This window comes from Chiloscyllium punctatum, chromosome 42 (assembly GCF_047496795.1).
Source record: "Chiloscyllium punctatum isolate Juve2018m chromosome 42, sChiPun1.3, whole genome shotgun sequence".
NCBI classification, from domain to species: Eukaryota; Metazoa; Chordata; class Chondrichthyes; order Orectolobiformes; family Hemiscylliidae; genus Chiloscyllium; species Chiloscyllium punctatum.
The window spans coordinates 53,379,302-53,401,973 of record NC_092780.1 but is presented as its reverse complement, the minus strand read 5'-3'; the positions used below and the strand labels follow the sequence as shown (position 1 = coordinate 53,401,973).

The window sequence follows — 22,672 nt, the reverse complement described above, 5'->3', positions numbered from 1 at the left end:
AATCGATGCCTCAGCCATCAGCCCTTCTTGAAGAAGGGCTGATACCCGAAACGTCGATTCTCCTGTTCCTTGGATGCTGCCTGACCTGCTGCGCTTTTCCAGCAACACACTTTCAGTATAGATGACACTAGGGCAGACAGTTTGCTCAGGGAGTATTAACAGCGAGGAGCTAAACTAAATAATAAGACCAAAAAGGTAGCAGTCTCTGGATTACTACCTGAGCCATGAGTTAATTAGCACAGGGTTGATAAGATTAAGCAGGTAGATGCATGGCTCAAAAATTGGTGTGGGAGAAATCTGGTTGAATTGAGACATTGACATCGGTATTGGGAAAGAAAGAACCTGGTCTGGAGGGATCAGAGACCAAGTGAATCACATAACTAGGGCTGTAGACAGGGTTTTAAACTCAACCATGAGGGCTGAAATGCTCTTTTCTTTAATCCTCAGCTGTTGGTTTCACCTTGTAGAATCTTGTCACAAGGTTATTCTGTCTGGTTCTCTAAAGTTCAACTCTTTCAGTTGCGGTCTGTCTGCACCAGCAGCCTCCTTAAAGCTGAGCCTGAAGAAACCTTCAGCTCTCCACTACTGCCAGTGTGTAGGATTCCGCTAAATGGACTCCACACTGTTTGTCACCATGCTGTAAGTTAGTGGGGTGGGGTGGGGGGGTGGGAGCTCAGTTATAGGGCAAATTCGAGAACCCGAATCAAAGGAAGAGAGAAGAGTGCAGAACTCAGGATAGGTTATTAAAATCTCCAGCACAGACACAAACAGGACATGGTTTGGAGGTCCCTGTGTTGGACTGGGGTGGACAAAGTTAAAAATCACACAACACCAGGTTCTCGTCGAACAGGTTTAATTGGAAGCACTAGCTTTCGGAGCGTCGCTCCTTCATCAGGTGATTGTTGAGGACACAATTGTAAGGCACAGAATTTATAGCAAATATTTACAGTGTGATGTATCTGAAATACATTTTTAGATTAGATTACTTACAGTGTGGAAACAGGCCCTTCGGCCCAACAAGTCCACACCGCCCCGCCGAAGCGCAACCCACCCATACCCCTACATCTACCCCTAACCTAACACTACGGGCAATTTAGCATAGCCAATTCACCTGACCTGCACATCTTTGGACTGTGGGAGGAAACCGGAGCACCCGGAGGAAACCCACGCAGACACGGGGAGAATGTGCAAACTCCACACAGAGAGTCGTCTGAGGCGGGAATTGAACCCGGGTCTCTGGCGCTGTGAGGCAGCAGTGCTAACCACTGTGCCACCGTGCCGCCCTTTCAGGTGTAAATCACAAAACCTTTTTTTACAAGTTGCATTCTCAGGTTAGCTGTTAGCAATGGTGTTAGCTAGACAATATGTTGAAGGTGTTGGCCCCCTGTGTTCTCTGTCTATAACAGGATGTTTAGATTGATTCTAATCTAAAAGGTGAGATAACAGAGTTTTACATAAATTCATGCAGTTTTTGAGCTCAGAGTTCTACATGAATGTGTGCAGTTTTAGAGCAAAGTAGAATGTAACTCTGCAAGTACAAATTCACCCCCAAAATATATGTGTGCATGTGGGTCTTTGTGTCTGTCTGTGTGTGTGTCTGGGGTGGTGGTTGTGAGTGTGAGAGAGAGTGTATACGTGTGTGTAGTGAGTGTAGAGTGTCTTAAATCTGTGAGGGGGTGCATGTGTGGGTGTGGGAGTGTGTGTGCGTGTCTGGGGTGGGAAGTTGTGAGTGTCTGTGAGGGAGTGTATATATGTGTGTGCATGAGTGTAGAGTGGTCTAAGTCTCTGACAGGATGCCTGTGGGAGTGTGTGTGTCTGTAAGAGTGTGTGTGAGTATCTGTGTGCGTGTCTGTGTATATGTGTGTCCGTTTGTATGTGTGTATAGGAGTGCCTGTATGTGTGCGTGCGTGTGTGTGTGTATGTGTGTGTGTATCGGAGTGCCTGTGTGTGTGTATCGTGCAATGGTGGTCACCTGTAATGTGTCATGAACCCAAGTTCCCAGTTGAGGCTTTTCAATAGACTTGAATAGTTCCTTTTCAATCATAGAGTATTTTCTCTGGTGGGTGTTGTGTTTCTTTGAAAAGTAACTGACTGGCAGTTCAATTCGATCATCACCTTCCTGTTGACATAGCCCATGTGGGGTAACAAACACAGAAATTTATTTCACTCTCACTGATAAAGATACCTGCCAATACCACGCAGTAAGTCTAACTTTGTGATGTCACTGGTTTGCCCAACTTTCTCTATACTGTCCTCCAATCTTGGTTCTGGGTTTGAGTCTGATTTTGTTACGGCATTGACCTTCCAATAATCCACATAGAATTGTTGAGTCCCGTCGGGTTTGGGAAGTTCGGCGATTGGTGAACTCCACTCACTCTGACTCAGTTCGATGATATCCTCATTGAGGATCACATGCACCTCCTTCTGGACCTGTGTGTCTTTGAAAGGATTAAGTCTGTAGGGGTGTTGTTTTATTGGAACAGCATTCCCTACATCTACCTCATGTACAATAGCATTAGTCCTCCCCATCTTATTCCTGCATGTGTCCTCATACTGCAGCAACAAGCCTTTCAACTGGGTTCTTTGCTCCTGAGACACAGCTCACTAACCTATCCCACTCCTCAAGGACTCCCTCATTCTTTAATATAATTTGAGACACATCAAACTCCACGACATCTGGATTGGATTCCGCACTCTGTGGGACAGTAACTAACACCTGTTCCTCCATTTCCTTCTCTCTATTATCATAAGGTTTCAACATCTTCACATGACAGACCCGATACAGATTTTTTTTTTCCGATCCGGCATCTTTCCCAGATAGTTTACCTGGCTCAGCTTTTGCTCAATTTGATCAGGATCGCTAAACCTTGCTTCGGAAGGATCTCCGATCACTCGTGATAATATTAATAAGTCATCCCAATGGGAAAACATTCAAATTCCAGAATGTTCACTGACACCTGCTTCATTCTACACTGGGCCCTCTTCAGGTGCTGTTGAGCTAACTCACCAACCTGATTTCCTCTCTCCCTCACCTCTGATATATAATCCAAGGGTGAGATCGCGACTTTGCTCCTGTCAGTTTCTCTTTAATTAATTTCAAAGACCCTGTCACATCACATCCAAATATAAACTCAAAGGGTTTAAACTGAGTAGATTCATTTGGGGCATCTCGAATGGAGAACAATACAAATGGGATACCTTTATCGTAATCGTTCAGGTCATCCTGACAGGATGGTCTTCCCATGATCTTCAGGGTGTGATGCCACCTTTCTACAGCTCCCTGGGATTCAGGGGGATACACACTTGATTTAAAGTGCTTTCTGCTGAAGCTATCCATGACTTCCTTAAGCAGCCTGAGAGACAAAGAACCCTGCAGATGCTGGAATCCAAAACAGACAGGCAGGAGGCTGGAAGGACACAGCAAGCCAGGCAGCATCAGCAGGAGGAGAGTCAGTGTTCCAGAAATAACTCTTCTTCAGGACTGGGGGTGGGTGTGGGAGGAGCTGCAGATAAAGGGTGTGGCAGGTGGGGATAGGTGAAGACAGGTAGAGGGTACGACCTGGTTTGGTCAATGGGCGGAATGAATCCAGTTGGGGGCAGGGACCATTGGAAGAGAAGGGAGAGGTTGGGATGGGAGTTGGAGAATGGGAAGGGGGGTTATTTGAAATTAGAGAACTCAATTTTGAGTCCTCCAGGCTGGAGGCTGCCTCGGTGGAAGATGAGGTGTTGTTCCTCCAGTTTGCGCCGTGGTTCATTGTGGCAATGGAAGAGGTCATGTTCAAAAGGGAGTGGTTGGGGGAATTGAAATGGTGGTGACTGGGAGGGTCCGGTTGGCCCCTGTGGGCCCGGCTGTGATGCTCGGTGAACAGAATGCCTAAGTTTACATTCAGTCACCCCAATGTAGAGAGGACCACATTGGGAGCACCTGATGCAGTAAACTAGTCTGGAAGAGAGGCAGGTGACTCTCTGTCTCACCTGGAAGGAGTGTTTGTGGCCCTGGGTGGAGGGGAGGGGGCTGGTGTGCCAACTGGTTTGGCATCTTTTCTGGTTGCAGGAGAAGGTAGCTGGGGGTTCGGGGGGGGCGGGTCGGTGGGGAGAGTGGGCACAAACCAAGGATTGTTGAAGTGAGTGGTCCTTGTGGAAGGCAGAGAGGGGTGGGGGAGGGGAAGATGTGCTTGGTGATGGGGTCTAGGTGGAGTTGGCGGAACTGTTTAAGGATAATACGTTGGATGTGGAGATTGGTGGGATGGTGGGTGAGGACAAGGGGGACTCTGTCTTTATTGCACTAGGGGGGGGTTGGGACCAGTGGGACAGGGAATGGAGATGGTGTGGAGTGGCACTGTCTGGGTAACGCAGGGAGGAAAATCACTGTGTTCAAAATATGGGGATATCTGGGATGCTCACGTGTGGAATGTCTCCTCGTCCGAGCACGTGCTGCAGACACAGAGGAATTTGGAGAATGGGATGGAGGACACTGGGTGGGAGGGGGGAGTACTCCAGGGAGTTATGGGAGTCTGTGGGTTTGTCACCGGAGTCTGTCACAGAAGATGGAAATGTTGAGGTGAAGAAAGGGGAGGGAGGTGTCTGAGATGGACCGAGTGAGTTTGAGGGTGGGGTGGAAGGTGTGGGTGATGTCGATGAGCTGCTCCGGTTCAGCCTGGGTGCAGGACACTGCACCGATGCAGTCACCGATGTAACGGTGGAAGAGTTGGGGCCCAGTGCCTGTGTAGGTACTGAAGAGGAACTGTTCGATATCACCAACAAAGAGGCAGGTGTAGGCGGGGCCCATTCAGGTGCCCATGGCCACTCCCTTGATTTGAAGGCAATGGGAGGAGGTGAAGGGAAGGGTTTTGAGGGTGGGGACCAGTTCAGCGAGGTGGAGGAGGGTCATGGTGGAGGGGGACTGGATGGGTTTGTTGGAGAGGAAAAAGCAGAGGAAGTGGAGGTCTTCCATGTGGGGTCTGGATGCATGTACGGACTGTACGTCCATAATGGAGATAAAGCACTGGGGGCAGGGGAACAGGAAGCTGCTGGAGAGAATAAGGACATGGTTGGAATCACGGATGTCAGTGGGAAGTGCCTGAACTAAGGGGGAGAGGATGGAGTCGAGGTCGGTGCCAAGACGACAGGTCAGGCAGGATCGTTGGGCTTGTGGATCAGCCCCTTGGTCTGACTGAATCTCTCTGGGTCATCCATACTGCACAAAGAAAGCTCCTAACTCCTCTCCCACCCTTTTTATGTTCCTACTCCGTAATGGAATTGCCTCCGGAAATCTGGTGCACACATCCATTACAGTGAGCAAGTACTGGTTCCCTCATCTAGTTCTCAGGAGGGGACCTACACAATCCACCATAACCCGGGTGAAAGGGTCTTCGGGATGGGGGAAATGGCAACAAAGTCGCTGGGTTTATTCCCGCCTGTGGCTTCCCTCCCATTTGCCGTGTATGACACGTACAGCAAAAGTTACCCACATCCTTGTGCATTCCAGGCCAATAGAAATGGTTTTGTTCCTGAGCCTGAGTCTCCCATACACCTGGGTGACCTCCTCCTGGTCATTCATGTGCTACCCCTCCCCCCCCCTCCCCCCCCTCCCGTGTCACTTCCTGTCTGTATGCTCCTGACAACACAATCTGGTGCAGGCCGGCCCATTTCTCCTCAACACTAACCTGCCGTGGTCTCCATTTTCATCTTTAAGATAATTACCCTCAGGAATAGTCTCTGCCTCCTTTTCGGAGTGTGCATCATCTTTTATTGCCTTGTCTTTCTGCTGTAGGTCCATTAGCCTTTCAGGACCAAACACTTCTGCCTGACCCTCTGTCTGTTCAGGTTTGTCCTGCACCGTTACATCAAACAGGGGGTCTGCTAACTGAACCTCAACTCCTTCATCTTGCTCTTTAGTTTCTGCTTCGTGATGTGACTTATGACAGTGGGATATTGTTACTCCACAGTCTGGGAAAATTCCAGGATTTTTTTCTTTTAATTCCTCAGTTTCCTGGTCTTCCTTGGGTTTCTCTACAACAAGGAATCTCACTCCCACCCTGGATCCTACTACATTGTTCCCAAAAACAAACTGGATTCCTGGAACTGACGCTCTGTCAATCACTCCCACTGTAACTTGCCCAGTCTAGAGTTGGCACTCCAATCTGATCTTACATAGGGGAAGGTATGGACATTATTCTGGCAGTTATGTAGTTACTTAGTGTTACAATGTATGCCCGGGACCATGTTACAGGGCTCCAGTAACAGATAATGGTAGTGCATTGTGATCGGTTAGTTAAATCCCTGGGAGATGAGCTAACGCTGAAGGTGATGGTGTTGGAATGTGATCGGTTCAATGTGATGGAGGGAACGAGTGTGGCAGACCATGATCAGGTTAGAAAGGTGAAGCAAGCCAGTGTGATTGGGGATGGTAATGCTCTCAGATAGGAACGGGAAGGATAACTGTATGAATTGCAGGAGATCAAACAGATTGGGGGAAGTCAGGAAAACATTTTGCTGGCTCCCACATCTTTGAGTTTGCAAGATAAAAGTTTAACTTCATGAAGGATTTCCTGCATTTCCTGGTAATCCTTTAAATACAACATTAAGTGATTCTTCCACAACAAACGCTAAATTTCTGTCCATCTGTACCACTACTTAGCATTCTGTTGGGTAACAGGTCAGACAGAGTGCAAATAAGTTCATCTCTTAATATTAGGGACTGGTTAAATCCTGTATCTCTCAAAATTATAACTTCTTTCCTTTCTCCCCCGATCTTCCTGAGTAATCTTTACCCACTGAGGCAAATCCTTTATAGAGATCAGGTACAACTGCCATACCCAGCCCCTGCGTAGGCTGTGCACTCTCCTGCACTCCTCAATTATTTTGAGTTTCCTTTACTCCTTTCACTAATGCCACTGCCTTAGCCTCTTTTCCCACAATGCCTTTCTTTACCGACCAGCACTGTGACTGGCTATGTCCCACGTTACCACAGTGGAAACACATGAGGCCTTTCACCTCCTTTCCACCCTCTTGAGCTTCTTTTTTAACCGGTGGTAAACGATTCCCAGTTTTCTCTACTCTGTGTGTTGGAGTGTAGGACCTCCCCTTCTCCCAATTTCTCACCCTCACAGATGGAATTCTTGCTGGAAGCTAAACATTGCCTTATGCACCAATGTATATTCATCCGCCATCTCTGCTGCTGTCCTCAATTCTTGAACTTTCTGTTCATCCACATGAATTCTTATTATCTCAGGAGGGAGCTTTTAAACTCCTCTTGCTGAATAATCTCTCTTACAGCTTCATAAGTCTTATCTATTTTCAAAAATTACCGTGTTTAATGCTTTCGAAGTCAACATTGGTCAGACCTGGTTCTTTCTTTGTGTTCCTGAATCACTGTGTATTTGCTTCTGGTCCCAATTCTTAAGCATTCAAAACAGCTTGTTTGACATCTGTATAATCTCTTGACCCCTCATCTGACCGTGCTGTAAGTACCTCACTCGCTCTGCCGACCAGCTCAGTCTGAACCAGCATTACCCACAAGTCCGCTGACCACTCCATCTGCCGAGCCAACTTTTCAAACGAAATGAAGGAAACATCGACACCGTTCTCATCAAAATGTGACAGAGTTTTAACATATTTATATATATCACGACCTCCTCATTTCACCTCCATCCTGTTCACTTGACTTTCCCGACGAAGTCACAACTTCTGACGTTCAAATTCTCTCTCCTTTTCTCTTCCTTTTCTTTCTGTTTTCTTTCTCACTTTCTTCTCTCTCTTTGCTCAGCTAAGAACTCCTCTCCCTTTTTTCCTGTCTCTCTTCCTTTCCTCTCTCTTTTTACTCTGTCCCTCTTTCTTCTCTCTCTCTCTCTCTCCCCCTTTGTTTATTGTCGAACTACATTTTCTTCAATTGTGCATTAGGTTTTTCTAACTGTACTGCACTTGTATATTTCTCTGACACAACTACGTGCTTGAGTAACAAACTCTCAATTACTTTTGTCTTTTTTAATTTGGAATCAAACCCAGAACCTCTTTAGTAATTTTAAGATTCATTTCTCTCACTTTTAATTTAACCAGCCACAAGTAACTGACATTAAACTAATTGTTTCACCTACATTTTATTTAAAGACCTCGAACACTGATCCGCATGTGTTTAAATCTGATGGGATCTTTTACTCCAAATCTGTTCAAATCCATCCAAATCTCAGACTGGATCTGGCTAAACCTCTCCAAATCATGGACCAGATCCCCAAAACCGATATGACATGGTGGGAAACCCTCCTGCCAATTCAACTCGATGCTCAGAAAAGCTCACCTCACACTGCTGTCTCACAGCGCCTGAGACCCAGGTTCAATTCCCGCCTCAGGCGACTCTCTGTGTGGAGTGTGCACATTCTCCCCGTGTCGTGTGGGTTTCCTCGGGTGCTCCGGTTTCCTCCCACAATCCAAAAATGTGCAGGTTAGGTGAATTGGCCATGCTAAATTGCCCGTAGTGTGAGGTGTAGGGGTAAATATAGGGGAATGGGTCTGGGTGGGTTACGCTTCGGTGGGTCAGTGCGGACTTGTTGGGCTGAAGGGCCTGTTTCCACACTGTAAGTAATCTAAGAATCCTAATCCGTTAAAGGGGGAGTGTCAGAGAACTCCCCAAACTCCACAACTTAAAGAAAAATCTTTTCCATTCTATTCTTTGACTCCATAAAAGAACATTAACCAACAACTATTTCCAACTCTGCTCCTCTTTCCTATTAAACGCTTGTTATTTAACTCCCACCCTATAATAAAATTTTAGTTTCCTGGAGCATAATTTAAACTGATTTGTTAAGTTCAAATGGTGGTCAAAACAACTGAATTATCCATTTCACAGCCAAATGTTACATATTTTCAAATTTCTCATACACTGAGACTGCTCGTCAGTTACATGACAGTTCACTGTTCATTCTGACTACCAAGCAAACGTCACTCTCTCTTAAAGGTACAGTACATACCTTCAACTCCATAACACTGAACTGCACGTAATATATGAATATTGTCCCAACATGATGAGTTTAGGGCCTAGAATTCTTCCAATCCCACACAAATGATACCAATAATGATAGGAATGATGACAGTCATAACTGTGGTAATTATGATCATAATAATGGTAGTAAGAATGATACTAACAATGGTGATAACAAGAATTGTCCCAAGAGGCTCTCTGATAGCGAGCAGAATTTGCTTTTGCAAGAATATGTTGTTCTTTCTGAATAGAGATGAGGAGCTGACAAGTCAAACATTGCAGTTGGAGGATGGACTGTACACATGAATTTCCTCCCAGTGCTGCAGGGTCTGTCATTCCCACCTGCTGGACTCTTTCTGATCACTTCTTCAAAACTTAGCTTTTTTAAGACACTCACCATGTTTTGCGTGACTAATCTCTACCATTCTCGTACCTGTAGGTCACAAGATTAAATGTATTTGATTGTCCTATTGATCCTTTTCCTCCTCACTGACTTGAGGTGCCCCAGGTGTCAGATTTCATAACGGGCTCTCTCCAACAGCCAGCTAATGCTGTGAGTTTATTTCCAATTATCCATTCCAACATAACTGCTCACAGAGTCAATAATTATACTTTTCTAGTTCTCCTTCAGGCATTTTCTTACCAGTTTATAGCAATCAGCATTAGCCCCCCATTGCTCCCAATGGATTTTGCTACAGGTCCCATTGAACAACTCAGGAGAAAAGAACTTTCACCGTGTTCCTAATTTTCTCCCGAAACTTGCACCGTGTCACTACGTAAATAATAGTATTTGTGCAGGAACCTAAATCCCGAAGCATGTATGCAATTTTTTCAAACCTATATTTAGAGTCATCATCTAACAAATGCTCTAAAACTCCAAAATAATCTAAGAGGTACCACAGCCACAGAATGATGAAGCTGCCAGATATGGTGAACAGTAAAATCATACCCTTCCTCCTGCTCTCCATCTCAGTGTCAGAGTGATCCTGCCTCTGTTTCTGACCCATCAGTACTTTACGAACACGACTGGCCATAACAATGTGTCTGATAGTTAGAGTGTTCAACAGCAAAATTAAAATGAATGGAAGCATTGGGGTAAGAACGATTTCAAATAGTTTAAATCCCCTCCATAGAGGATCATGATAATAAGCTCGTGTGTTCACACATTTCCAGGGTATATTGTTGAAAAGCTCAGAAGACCGAAATCTAAAGTAGATTGGAATATTTTTCAGCGAGAGCAGAATGCCACTGGTTGCGAGAACCACAACTGCGGTTTTCTCATTGCAATACTTTGTTCTCAGCTTCGAGCAACAAATGGCGATAAAACGGTCAAAAGTAAAGGCGACAGTAAACCAGACAGAGCAATCTGTGACCGCACGGCGGAGGGCAGAGCGAACAGAGCAAACAGGGGTAATGTCCAGGAAATTCAAAGGGAAAAAGTACTTATTGTATCGGTACATTATAATCTCAAGTATAATAAACAGTAGATCTGTCATTGCCATTGCCACCAAATAGCGTGTGGTACAAGTGGAAACACCGCATTTTCCCTTGGACAAGATCAGAATAGCCACTAAATTCACTATAAGAGAGAGAAAAGGGAATAGAGATTAGAAATTATTGATCAAAGTCATTTGTTTCTTAGCAATTGATGAATGTTTAGAAGGCCACACAAACTCTGATCAGAGCAGTATTTATTGAATCTGAAACATGAACTCAACATTGCTATAAAACGTGCAACTCTCAGTCTGAAACATCTGACACAGGATATCCAATCAGCTGCTCCCAGGAGGCAGAGCTGCAGTGTGATGAAGAAACCAAAGGCAGGTCACTGAGAGACACCTGCTGAGGTTGAACAAATTCCCTGGGATGGGATGGTATCACCATCATCCTCTTGGATCATTTCTGGGATTAGGGAACCTTCCTTCCAATTATGTACAACACAGTCAGGCTTCAGGCCCTCGGCTTTCTCAGACATTGCACGATGATTGGTGCATAACAGACAGAAGGGTGCAGACAATTAATGTTTAAGATTAAACTTCCAACACCTGTGAAGGTATGCTCCAAGAACTGGTTTTCAATGCGAGAGGACGATCAATAAACAGAATGAAATTTCACAGTAACGCAGAGTTTGGGGAGCCCAAACCTTGATTATATTATGCAATACTTGTCTTCACCTCATTATACTATCGACATTTGGAGCATGTATTCGGTATCATGATCACACCGTGCCGGAGACGTTTAAAAAAATTGCTGGGAATCTTGAAGTGGATTGTGTCCATTGAATAGCTCCTCAAGCCAATGAAAGGTCTGTCTGAAATTGCAATAGAGTAGATCACAGGAACTGGATCTATGGGCAACCACGGTGCAATTCTGAAGAAATCCCAACTGTCTGCACATGCTCCATAACCCTCTGCCATCTGCCTGTCTCTGTGTCGGGGTAAATGCATCTTAAACATTGTTATCTTATCTATTTCTATCACCTCCCCAGCAGCACATTCCAGGCACCGAGCACCCTCTCTGTAAAAACAAGTGATTTAGTTCACTCAGATCCTTTCGAGATTCACCATTTCAGCGTAAAACTATGTGCTCCAGCATTTGACATTTCCACCCTGGAGACGATATTGTGACTATCCACCTCACATAAAATCACAAAATAATTTGTAATGGTGTCTCTCATAATATATACTTCCATCAGGTCACACCTCAGCCTTCAACGAACACAGTCCATTCATGGAGGAGGTTTCAAGACAGACAGAGCAGAGTTTTGCCGAATGAACAGTTTGTGTGCTGCAATTCCTTGGGTTGAATATTTAATCACAATCAAATCTCACCTACGCCTCCTTCCCTTCACGGAGAACAGTTCTGACATCCTCAACCTATCGTCATTACTGAACTTTTCCTTTTCTGATATAGGCTTATACAGAATATTTAGTGCAGAGGATATTTGAATTTATGAAAATGTTTTGTTGACGAGCTGTCCTTCCAACAGTTCCATCAGATTAGCAAGTGACATTCTCAATCACAGTTTAATGGCAGAAACCAGCTCACTCAGAATTATGCAGAACCCCCAACGGTTATAGTCACTTACCAGGAAGGCCAATTATACCAAGGATCAGATAGAATATGTTCCTGACTGTGTCAATGGAAAAATGCATTTTCTACCAGAAATGATACATTCCTTCAAGTGTCAGGGTATCACCGTAAATCAGATTCTGATATGATACAATCTCTTTTTATATCACCTGCATGATCTCTCTCAGGATCGGAGGTTACAGCACTCTTTCTGATGTCATGTTTGAATAAACAGAATGCAGCAGCTGGGTTAATTCCCTGATGTTGAAATATATTTAGAACAGGGAACTAATTTGACTGTCAACCAGGCATTACAACAGGACAAGTCTGATCTAAGAATGAGTAATTATTCATACCCGTAACTGTGTTGGAAAGTAATGGAGTTACTGTTTCTAACATTGCTCACACTATCCCTCACCATTTTAGAGATGGCCCCTGCAGACGAGGAAGTGCTCTGCAGAGTGTACCATCAAACTGTGCAGTGTCCTGTTGTTAACCAAGACATTGGACTGGGAGAGCACCAATGAAAGTGATCATGGTTGGTAATGCTCCAATTAGGAGGACAGATAGCATCCTTTGAGTGACACATAAGGTGGGTAGTGGCCCAGTGGTATTATCAAAGGAATATTACTCACAAGACCCAGGTAATGTTCCAAGTTGCAGGATCGGAGTCTCCTCGTGACAGATGGTGAACAAAATCCAGTTTAAAAACCCTGGAATTAAGGGTCCAATGCTGCCCATTGCTGATTGTCAGGAAATAATATCCTGAGAGTTCAAAAACTTTCTTTCAGGAAGGAAACTGCCATCCTTACTGTTTCTGACCTACATGCGAGTCCAGACACACAGCAATGTGGTTTACTCCTAACAGCCCTCTCAGCAATAAGGGATGGACAATACATTCTTTCCAAGCCACTGAATCATTAAAAAAATCAGATGGGAGGCTGTGTGTCTGATGCCACTGTGAAGCACAACACGAGTGGAATAGAGAGGATACTGGTGAGGGAACAGGAGGGTTTCATTGTTGTACAGAATCATAGAATATGCAGAGTGTGTAAGCAGGCCCTTCAGCCCATTGAGTCCACACTGACCTTCAGAAGAGCATCACTCACAGACTCACCCCATTCCTGTAATCACACAATCCCCATCGGTTAATCCAACCATCTTACATATCCGGGGATAGAGTGAGCAAATTAGCATTGTCAATCTACCTCATGTTCGCATCTTTGGACTGTGGGAGGAAACCAGAACACCCAGAGGGACCCATGCAGACACACGGAGAATGTACAAACTCCACCCCCCTAAGGTTGGAATCGAATGCAGGATCCTAGCGCTGTGAGGCACGACGGAGTCACCGTGCTGTATCATGGTGCCTGTTAACACTAAATACATAGGCAGGAACAGGCAAGAGGTACTGTTTGGGGAATCTCAGTAATTAGGAACAAAAACTGTTTAAAAAGGACTTCAAGGAATGTAATCGCTGAATTATTACCAGAAAATGTGTAAAATGCTAAAGACATGAGAAGATGAGGGAAGTGAACACATGGGTGAAGGAGTGATGTGGGAAAGAGGGATTCACATTCGTGGGACACTGATGTCTTCATTGGGACAGTATGGGACTGCACCATTTGGACGGGCTCCACCTGAACTGATCTGGGACATAAAGGATGGAAGCACTAGGAGCAGGAGTAGGCCGTCCGGCCCTTCGAGCCTGCTCCAACATTTAATACGGTCATGGCTGATCTATTCGTGGATTCAGAACCACTTACCCACACTCTCACTGTATCCCTTAATTCCTTCAGGTTTTCAAAACATGATCTACCTTCACTTTAAAAACGTTTACTCAACCAGCATCAACTGCTTCCCTGGGCAAGGAATTCCATAGATTAACACTCTCTGGGTGAAGAGGTTCCTTCTCAATTCAGTCCGAACTCTGCTCCCTTTAATGTTGAGGCAATACCCTGTTGTCCTAGTTTCACCGGCCAGTGGAAACATCCTCTCTACTTCTAGCTTAACCATTCCCTAAGATACCCCGCATTCTTCTGAATTTCAATGAATATGATCCCAATTAGGAATGAATATGATCCCAATCTAGGTTAGAAGTTCGGCACAACATCGTGGGCCGAAGGGCCTGTTCTGTGCTGTATTGTTCTATGTTCTATGTTCTATGTTCAATTTACTTAGTCTCTCCTCATCAGCCAACTTCCCCCCCCCGCCTTCAACTCCAGAATCAACCTTGTGACCCCCCCTCTGCACCAACCCCAGTGCCAGTACATCCTTTCTCAAGTAAGGAGACCCAAAGTGCACACAGTACTCCAGGGGTGGCCTCACCAGCACCTTGTACAGCTACAACATAACCTCCTTGCTTTTAAACTCAATCCCTTTCGCAATGATGGACAAAATTCCATTTGCTTCCTAATTCCCTGTTGTACCTGCAGACCAACCCTCTGTGATTCACACACAAGACACCCAGGTCCCTCTGCACAGCAGCATGCTGCAATTTATTACCATTCAATTCATAATCCTTTTTCCTGTTACTCCTCCCAAAATGGATGACTGCACATTTATCAATATTGTATTCCATCTTCCAGATCTTTGCCCACTTACTATATCTATGTTAGAAGATAGAACATTACCAGTGCAGTCCAGGCCCTTCGGCCCTCGATGTTGTGCTGACCTGTGGAACCAATCTGATGCCCATCTATCCTACACTATTCCATTGTCGTCCACATGCAGATCGAATGACCGTTTAAATGCCCTTAAAGTTGGCGAGTTTGGCTGATGTTGCAGGCAGTGCATTCCATACCTCAACTACTCTGAGTATAGAACCTACCTTGGACATCTCACCTATATCTATCACCCCTCAATTTAAAGCGATGTCCCTTCATTCTAGCCAGCGTCTCTGAGGAAAGAGACTCTCACTGTCCAAACTATCTAACCCTCTGATTATCTTATATGTCTCAATGAAGTCACCTCTTAACCTACTTCTCTCGAACAAAAACAGCCTCAAAGTCCCTCAGGCAAAAGTGAAGACTGCAGATGCTGGAAACCAGAGTCTGGATTAGAGTGGTGCTGGAAAAACACAGCAGGTCAGGCAGCATCCGAGGAGCAAGAAAATCAATGTTTTGGGCAAAAGCCCTTCATCAGGAATGAAGGCAGGGAGCATTCCGGATGGAGAGATGGACGGGAGGGGGGGTGGGGAGGAGGTAGCAAAGAGCACAATAGGTGGATGGGTGTCGGGATGAAGGTGATAGGTCAGAGGGGAGGGTGGAGCAGATAGATGGGAAGGAAAATTGGCAGGTAGGACACGTCATGAGGACGGTGCTGAGTTGGGTGCTATTGCTACTCTATCCAACTATTGTACTCTTTCCACCTTCTCCCCACCCCCACCCCCCCTCCCGTTTATCTCTCCACCCTGGAGGCTCCCTGCCTTCATTCCTGATGAAGGGCTTTTGCCCAAAATGTCAAGTTTCCTGCTCCTCGGATGCTGCCTGGTCACAAGTCCCTCAGCCTTTTCTCGTAAGACATTTCCTCCAGACCAGGCAGCATCTTAGTAAATCTCCTCTGAATCTTTTCCGAAGCTTCCACATCCTTCCAATAATGTGGTGACCAGAACTGTGCGCAATACTCCAAATGTGGCTGTACCAGAGTTTTACACAGCTGCAGCATGGTCTCATGGTTCCAAACCTCAATCCCTCTGCCAATAAAAGATCACACACCGTATGCCTTCTTCATGATCCTCTCAACCTGGGTGGCAACATTCAGGGATCTGTCTGCCTGGACACTGACATCTTGCTGCTAATCTACACGACCAAGAATCTTACCATTAGCCCAGTACTCTGCATTCCTGTTACTCCTACCAAAGCGAATTACCTTACACTTTTTCGCACTAAGCTCCATTTGCCACTTCTCAGCCGATCTCTGCAGCTTATCTATGTCCCTCAGTAACCTGCAACAGCCTTCAGTACTATCCACAACTCGACTGACCTTTATGTCATCTGCAGATTTACTAACCCATCCTTCTATGCCATGGCTCCAGGTCATTTATAAAAATGACAAATGGCAGTGGCCCCAAAACAGATCCTTGCGGTACCCCACTACTAACTGAACTCCAGGATGAACATTTCCCATCGGTCCCAAACCGCTAAATCACCTCAATCCCATGCCTCCATATTCTGTGCAATAGCCTACCATGGGGAACCTTATCAAACACCTCACTGAAATCCATATACAACACATCCACTGCTTTACCCTCATCAACCTGTTTGGTCACCTTCTCAAATAACGCAATAAGGTTTGTGAGGCAGGACCTATCCATCACAAAATCATGTGACTATCCCTAATCAACTTATTCATTTCTAGATGTTTATAAATCCTATCACTTATAACCTTTTCAACACTTTACCCACAACCAAAGTAAGGCTCAATGGTCTATAAATACCAGGGTTGTCTCTATTCCCCTGCTTAAACAAGGGAACAACATTTCTATTTTTGAAGAAGTAACAAAGAAGATTGATGAGGACAGAGCAGTAGATGTGATCTACGTGGACGTCGGTAAGGCATTCGGCAAGGTTCCCCATGGGAGACTGATTAACAAGTTTAGATCCCATAGAATAAAGGGGGAACTAGACATTTGGATACAGAACTGGCTAAAGGTAGAAGACAGAGGGTGGTGGTGGAGGGTTGTTTTTCAGACTGGGGGCCTGTGACCAGTGGAGCGCCACAAGGATCGGTGCTGGGTCTTCTACTTTTTGTTACTTACATAAATGATTTGGATGCGAGTGTAAGAGGTACAGTTAGTAAGTTTGCTGATGACGCCAAAATTGGAGGTATAGTGGACAGCGAAGAGGGTTACCTCAGATTACAACAGGATCTGGACCAGATGGGCCAATGGGCTGAGAAGTGGCAGATGGAGTTGAATTCAGATAAATGTGAGGTGCTGCATTTTGGGAAAGCAAATCTTAGCAGGACTTATACACTTCATGGGAAGGTCCGAGGGAATGTTGCTGAACAAAGAGACCTGGGAGTGCAGGTTCATAGTTCCTTGAAATTGGAGTCGCAGCTAGATAGGATAGTGAAGGCGGCGTTTGGTATGCTTTCCTTTATTGGTCAGAGTATTGAGTACAAGAGTTGGGAGGTCATGTTGCAGCTGTACAGGACATTGATTAGGCCATTGTTGGAATATTGCATGCAATTCTGGTCTCCTTCCTATTGGAAAGATGTTGTGATACCTGAAAGGGTTCAGAAAAGATTTACAAGGATGGTGCCAGGGTTGGAGGATTTGAGCTTTAGGGAGAGGCTGAACAGGCTGGGGCTGTTTCCCCTGGAGCATTGGAGGCTGAGGGGTGACCTTATAGAGGTTTATAAAATTATGAGGGGCATGGATAAGATAAATAGACAAAAGGCTTTTCCCTGGGACGTGTGAGTCCAGAACTAGAGGGCATAGGTTTAGGGTGAGAGGGGAAAGAGACCTAAAGGGCAACTTTTTCACGCAGAGTGTGGTACATATATGGAATGAGTTGCCAGAGGATGTGGTGGAGGCTGATACAATTGCAACATCTCAGAGGCATTTAGATGGGTATATGAATAGGAAGGGTTTGGAGGGATATGGGCCGGGTGCTGGCAGGTGGGATTGGATTGGGTTGGGATATCTGGTTGGGGTGGACAGGTTGGACCGCAGGGTCTGTTTCCATGCTGTACATCTCTATGACTCTATGCTCCAGTCTTCTGGCACTATTCCTGTAGACAATGACAATGTAAAGATCAAAGCCAGAGGCTCTCCAATCTCCTCCCTGGCTTCCTAGAGAATCCTAGGATAAATCCCATCTGGCGCAAGGGACATAGCTACTTTTACACTTTCCAGAATTGCTAACACCTCTTCCTTATGCACCTCAATCTCATCTAGTTTAGTAGTCAGTATCTCAGTATTCTCTTCGACAACATTGTCTTTTTCTGGTGTGAATACTGATGAAAAGTATTCATTTAGTGCTTCCCCTCTCTCCTCTGACTCCATGTACAACTTCCCACTATTATGTTTGACTGGCCCTAATCTCTCTCTGGTCATTCTTTTATTCTTGATAAACCTAGAGAAAACATTGGGGTTTTTCTTGATCCTATCCACCAACAACTTCATGTTCCCTCCTGGCTCTTCTTAGATCTCTCTTTAGTCTTTCCTGGCTAACTTGTAACTCTCATGCACCCTCACTGAGCCTTCACATCTCACCCTAACATAAGTCCTCTTCTTCCTCTTGACAAGAGATTCAACTTCCTTAGTAAACCACGGTTCCCGTGCTCAGCAACTTCCTCCCTGCCTGATCAGTATATAATGATCAAGGACACGCAGTAGCTGTTCCTTGAACAAACTCCACATTTAACTTGTCCCCTTCCCCTGCAGTTTCCTTCCCTATCCTATGCATCCTAAATTTTGCCTAATCACATCATAATTGCTTTTCCCCCAGCTATAACTTTTGCTCTGTGGTGTATACTTATCCCTTTCCATCACTAAAGTAAACATAACCGAATTGTGGTCACTATCACCAAAGTGCTCACCTCCCTCCAAATCTAACACCTGGCTGGATCCATTACACAGTACCAAACTTAATGTGGCCTTGCCCCCTTGTTGGCTTGTCTACATATTACATTCTATACATACTGTATAGAAAATTCCCAACAGGGTAACCTCTTTCCTGTTTCTAATCTCAACACATACTACCTCAGTAGATGAGTCCGCAAACATCCTTTCTGCAAACAGAATACTGTCCTTGACTAATAATGCCACACCACCCCCTCTTTTACCATTTTCTGTTCTTCTCGAAATATCTAAATCCTGAAACCTGCAATAACCATTCACTATCCTATCTACCTGCGACTCCACTTTCAAGGAGCTATGAACCCGCACTCCAAATGTCTCTTTTGTTCAGCAACACTCCCTAGGACCTTACCATTAAGTTGCTTTCCCAAAATGCAGCACCTCGCATTTACCTGAATGGAACTCCATCTGCCACTTCTCAGCCCATTGGCCCATCTGATCAAGATCCTTTTGTAATCTGAGGTAACCTTCTTCGCTTATTATTCCCAGCAATCCCTTGGTCCTTTCAGCCACCTCTCGCTCTGCTGCTGTCTGTAAAATGAAGGCTGCTCATGCTCAAGGTCAGTCCTTGGTGAGAAATTGACCTTCCCAGCAGCCCCCACCTCACCCTCTGCTTTCAAACTGACCAATCTCCCCTGGCAACAGCAGAATTAAGGGGCTGCAGTTACCTCCCTCACTAATATTGACCAACAAGGTCTAGTCAGTAAGAGCTCTGTAGGTCCCAAGGGCCAGTTTGTCCAATATCAGCAATCTTATAACAAATAATTCTTGTTCTTCCTGTTTAGCAGGGGACTGACGGGAAAGTGAATCACTGATTTTAAAACTTACCTCGTGACTGGGAGGAGCGCACGCTGAGCAGGAGCAGACTCGGAACTGCTGGGTAAGTGAAGGAACATATTTGGGCAGTTACTTTAACCAAAACACTACTTAAGTAGTGCCTCCCACCCGTCCTCATTCTCTAAACAATCAATAAAAGTTCTGAGACACAGGTTGGTAAGATAACTTGCTTTTCTTTATTTACTTTTCAGTAGACTCATTAGGAATTTGGAATAGTGAGAATGGAGGCCGAGGGCAGTTAAATGTTCCTCCTGAGAATGTGGGAGGTAAGGGACACCACTTATGTCCCTGCTGACTGCATCTGCGGGAAGTGCACCCAACTCCAGCTCCTCGAGAACTGTGTAAGGGAACTGGAGCTGGAGCTGGATGAACTTGGGATCATTCGGGAGGTGCAGGGGGTTATTGAGAGGAGTTACAGGGAGGCAGTCACACCTCAGGTACAAGGAGGAGGGAGATGGGCTACAGTCAGGGGACAGAAAGGGAACCAGCAGGCAGTGCAGGGATCCCCTGAGGCTGTTCCCCTCAATAACAAGGAACCCATTTTGGATACTGTTGGGGGGGGGGGGGCGGGGAAATGACTTACCAGGGGTAAGCAATGGGGCACAGGTCTCAGGCAGAGTCTGTCCGTGTTGCTCAGAATGAAACAGGGAAAGGAGCAGAGCATTAGTCATTGGGAACACCTTAGTTAGGGAAACAGATAAAGGTTCTGGGGGAACAAGAGAGACTCACGGTTGGTGTGTACCCTCCCAGGTGCCAATGTCTCAGATCGGGTTTTCAGGATCCTTGAGGGGGAGGGGGAGGGGGAGGGGGAGCAGCCCCAAGTCGTGGTCCACATTGGCACCAACAACGTAAATAGGAAAAGGGATGGGGATGTAATGCAGAAATTCAGGAGCTAAGCTGGAAGATTAAAGCTGGTTTGTTGGCTGTGCCACATGCTTGAAGGGGGTGAGGAATAGGGAGAGAGAGGAGTTGAACACATGGCAACAGGGATGATGCAGGAGGGAGGGATTCAGATTCCTGGATAATTGGGGCTCATTCTGGGGTAGGAGGGACCTCTACAAACAGGATGGTCCACACCTGAAACAAAGGGGTGACAGTATCCTGTGCAGCGGGGGTGGGTGGGGGTGAGGGGATATTTGCAATGCACAGGCAAATGTTGTCGACAAGAATACAGAGATACTGGCAACTAAACGAGATGGTACTGAGGTTCACAAGGAGGTGGGTATTAGCAATTCTAGAGAAATACTGTTAAAACATCCCAGGATGCGTCACATTAGGAATATCCAACAAAAGCTAACACTGAATCAAACAGGTAAATATTAGGACAGGTGGACCAAATGTTTGGTTAAGGAAGTAGGGTTTAAGCAATTTCTTTACTCAGGTGTTAAGGTTTGGGAAGGGAATTCTTGAGCTGAAATTTTAACTTGAATGCATGTCCACCAGTGATAGGGCACAGAAGGTGTGGGATGCAGGAGAGGAAGAAACTGAAGGAAATCAAAGTTTTCACCGAGTTGTAGGGCTACAGGAGGTTAAAGAATTAAGAAGTCAAAACTTTGGAAGGATTTGAACACAAGCCTTAAATTTTAACAAACTTAAGCTGATAAATAAGTTTGGAATCCATCGGGGGGGAGGGGCCTCAACCGGGACCACGGGTTCATGTCACATTACAGGTGACCACCATAGACTTAAGACACTCTACACTCACTACATACACACACACACACACACACACACACACATACACTGTCTCACAATCAACCCCCACCCCAGACAGACAGACAGACACACACACACACACACAGACAAAGACCCACATGCACACATATATTTTCTGGGGTGAATTTGTACTTGCAGGGTTACATTGTACTTTGCTCAAAAACTGCATGAATTCATGTAGAACTCCATTATCTCCCTTTTTGGATTCGAATCAATCTAAACATCAGGACATAGACAGAGAACACAGGGGGCCAACACCTTTAATTGTCTAGTTATCACCATTGTTAAAGCTAACTCAAGAATGCAACATTTTAAAAAAGGTTTTGTGATTTACACATGAAAGTAGTGAAACTATCACTATATTCTAACAGATGAAACGCTTAACACAATCAATGTCTCAATGTATAATTTCAGTTACACCACACTGTAAATCTTTGCTATAAATTCTGTGTGTTAGGATTGAGCCCTCCACTACCACCTGATGAAGGAGCGACGCTCCGAAAGCTAGTGTGCTTCCAATTAAACCTGTTGGACTATGAATCTGGTGTTAAGATTTTTTAACTTTGTACACCCCAGTCCAACACCAGCATCTCCAAATCATTGAGTCTGAACCAGACTGTTCATGAGCTTGGTGCTCTGTTTGACCTGGAGTTGAACAGTCATCTCAATTATCTCCTCCACCAAAGTTACTCAGGATGAGGTGGAATCAGTGGCGAGCAGAGCTTGTCACGGGAGAAAAGTAATTAATTCAGGAATCCCAAAACCTCTGACAAAAAAAGTCTACATGTCCAAAGCAAAATGTTGGCCAAGAGGTTTGGCAACACAGGGCGGTATAGGGATTGAACATGGTGGTTTCAGATCACTGGTGCTTCTTCAGCCAAAGGTTCAACCAAATTAATGAAAAAGTGGAAAATTTAAATACACAAGAGAAAACATTTTGTTTAGTGGGTTGTTATTACTTGAAGATGTGATGGAGGCAGATTAATTCATTCAAAAAAAAAACTGGACAGTCACCAAGAGAGAAACAATTTACAGAGCAACAGGGAATATGAACAAGGGACGTGACCCAGATGAATCGCTAATACAGAGAGCCAGCACAGACAGGAACAGGCTGAATAGACTCCTTCTACATTGTAGTCTTTCTATCATTTGAGATGTTACTTTGATTATAGCACATTTAGAGTGAAGTTTAAGCTGTTGGGTTAAAGGCTCTTCACAATTAGTTGCTGTGCTCAAATTCAAACCAGTGATCAGCAGACACTCCACTGGGAATCTGATATTGTGTTGACAAATCACTAATAGCATCAGAAAGAGGGTACTGGACCAATGATTACATTCTATGCTACTTCCTTCAAGTGACTGTCACAAACAGAACAAAGCCCCCTCCATCCAAATAATATTGAACAGAAAATCATCTCCATAGCATCCAGGCACCGTTTCTTGACTATCACAGAGGGAATGTTTTGCTGTGGCTGGACATTATA

The 22,672-nt window shown here is 45.1% G+C and overlaps 1 protein-coding gene across 1 annotated transcript in view; it reads left to right on the top strand.

The window, feature by feature from the left end:
• The window catches only part of LOC140465566 (probable G-protein coupled receptor 139), a 105,232-nt gene that overhangs the window by 44,446 nt on the left and 38,114 nt on the right, over positions 1-22,672 (top strand). The window contains exon 3 of the mRNA XM_072561108.1: positions 10,279-10,431. Coding sequence (XP_072417209.1) covers positions 10,279-10,431 — 153 coding nt within the window. The remainder of the gene's footprint in view (positions 1-10,278; positions 10,432-22,672) is intronic.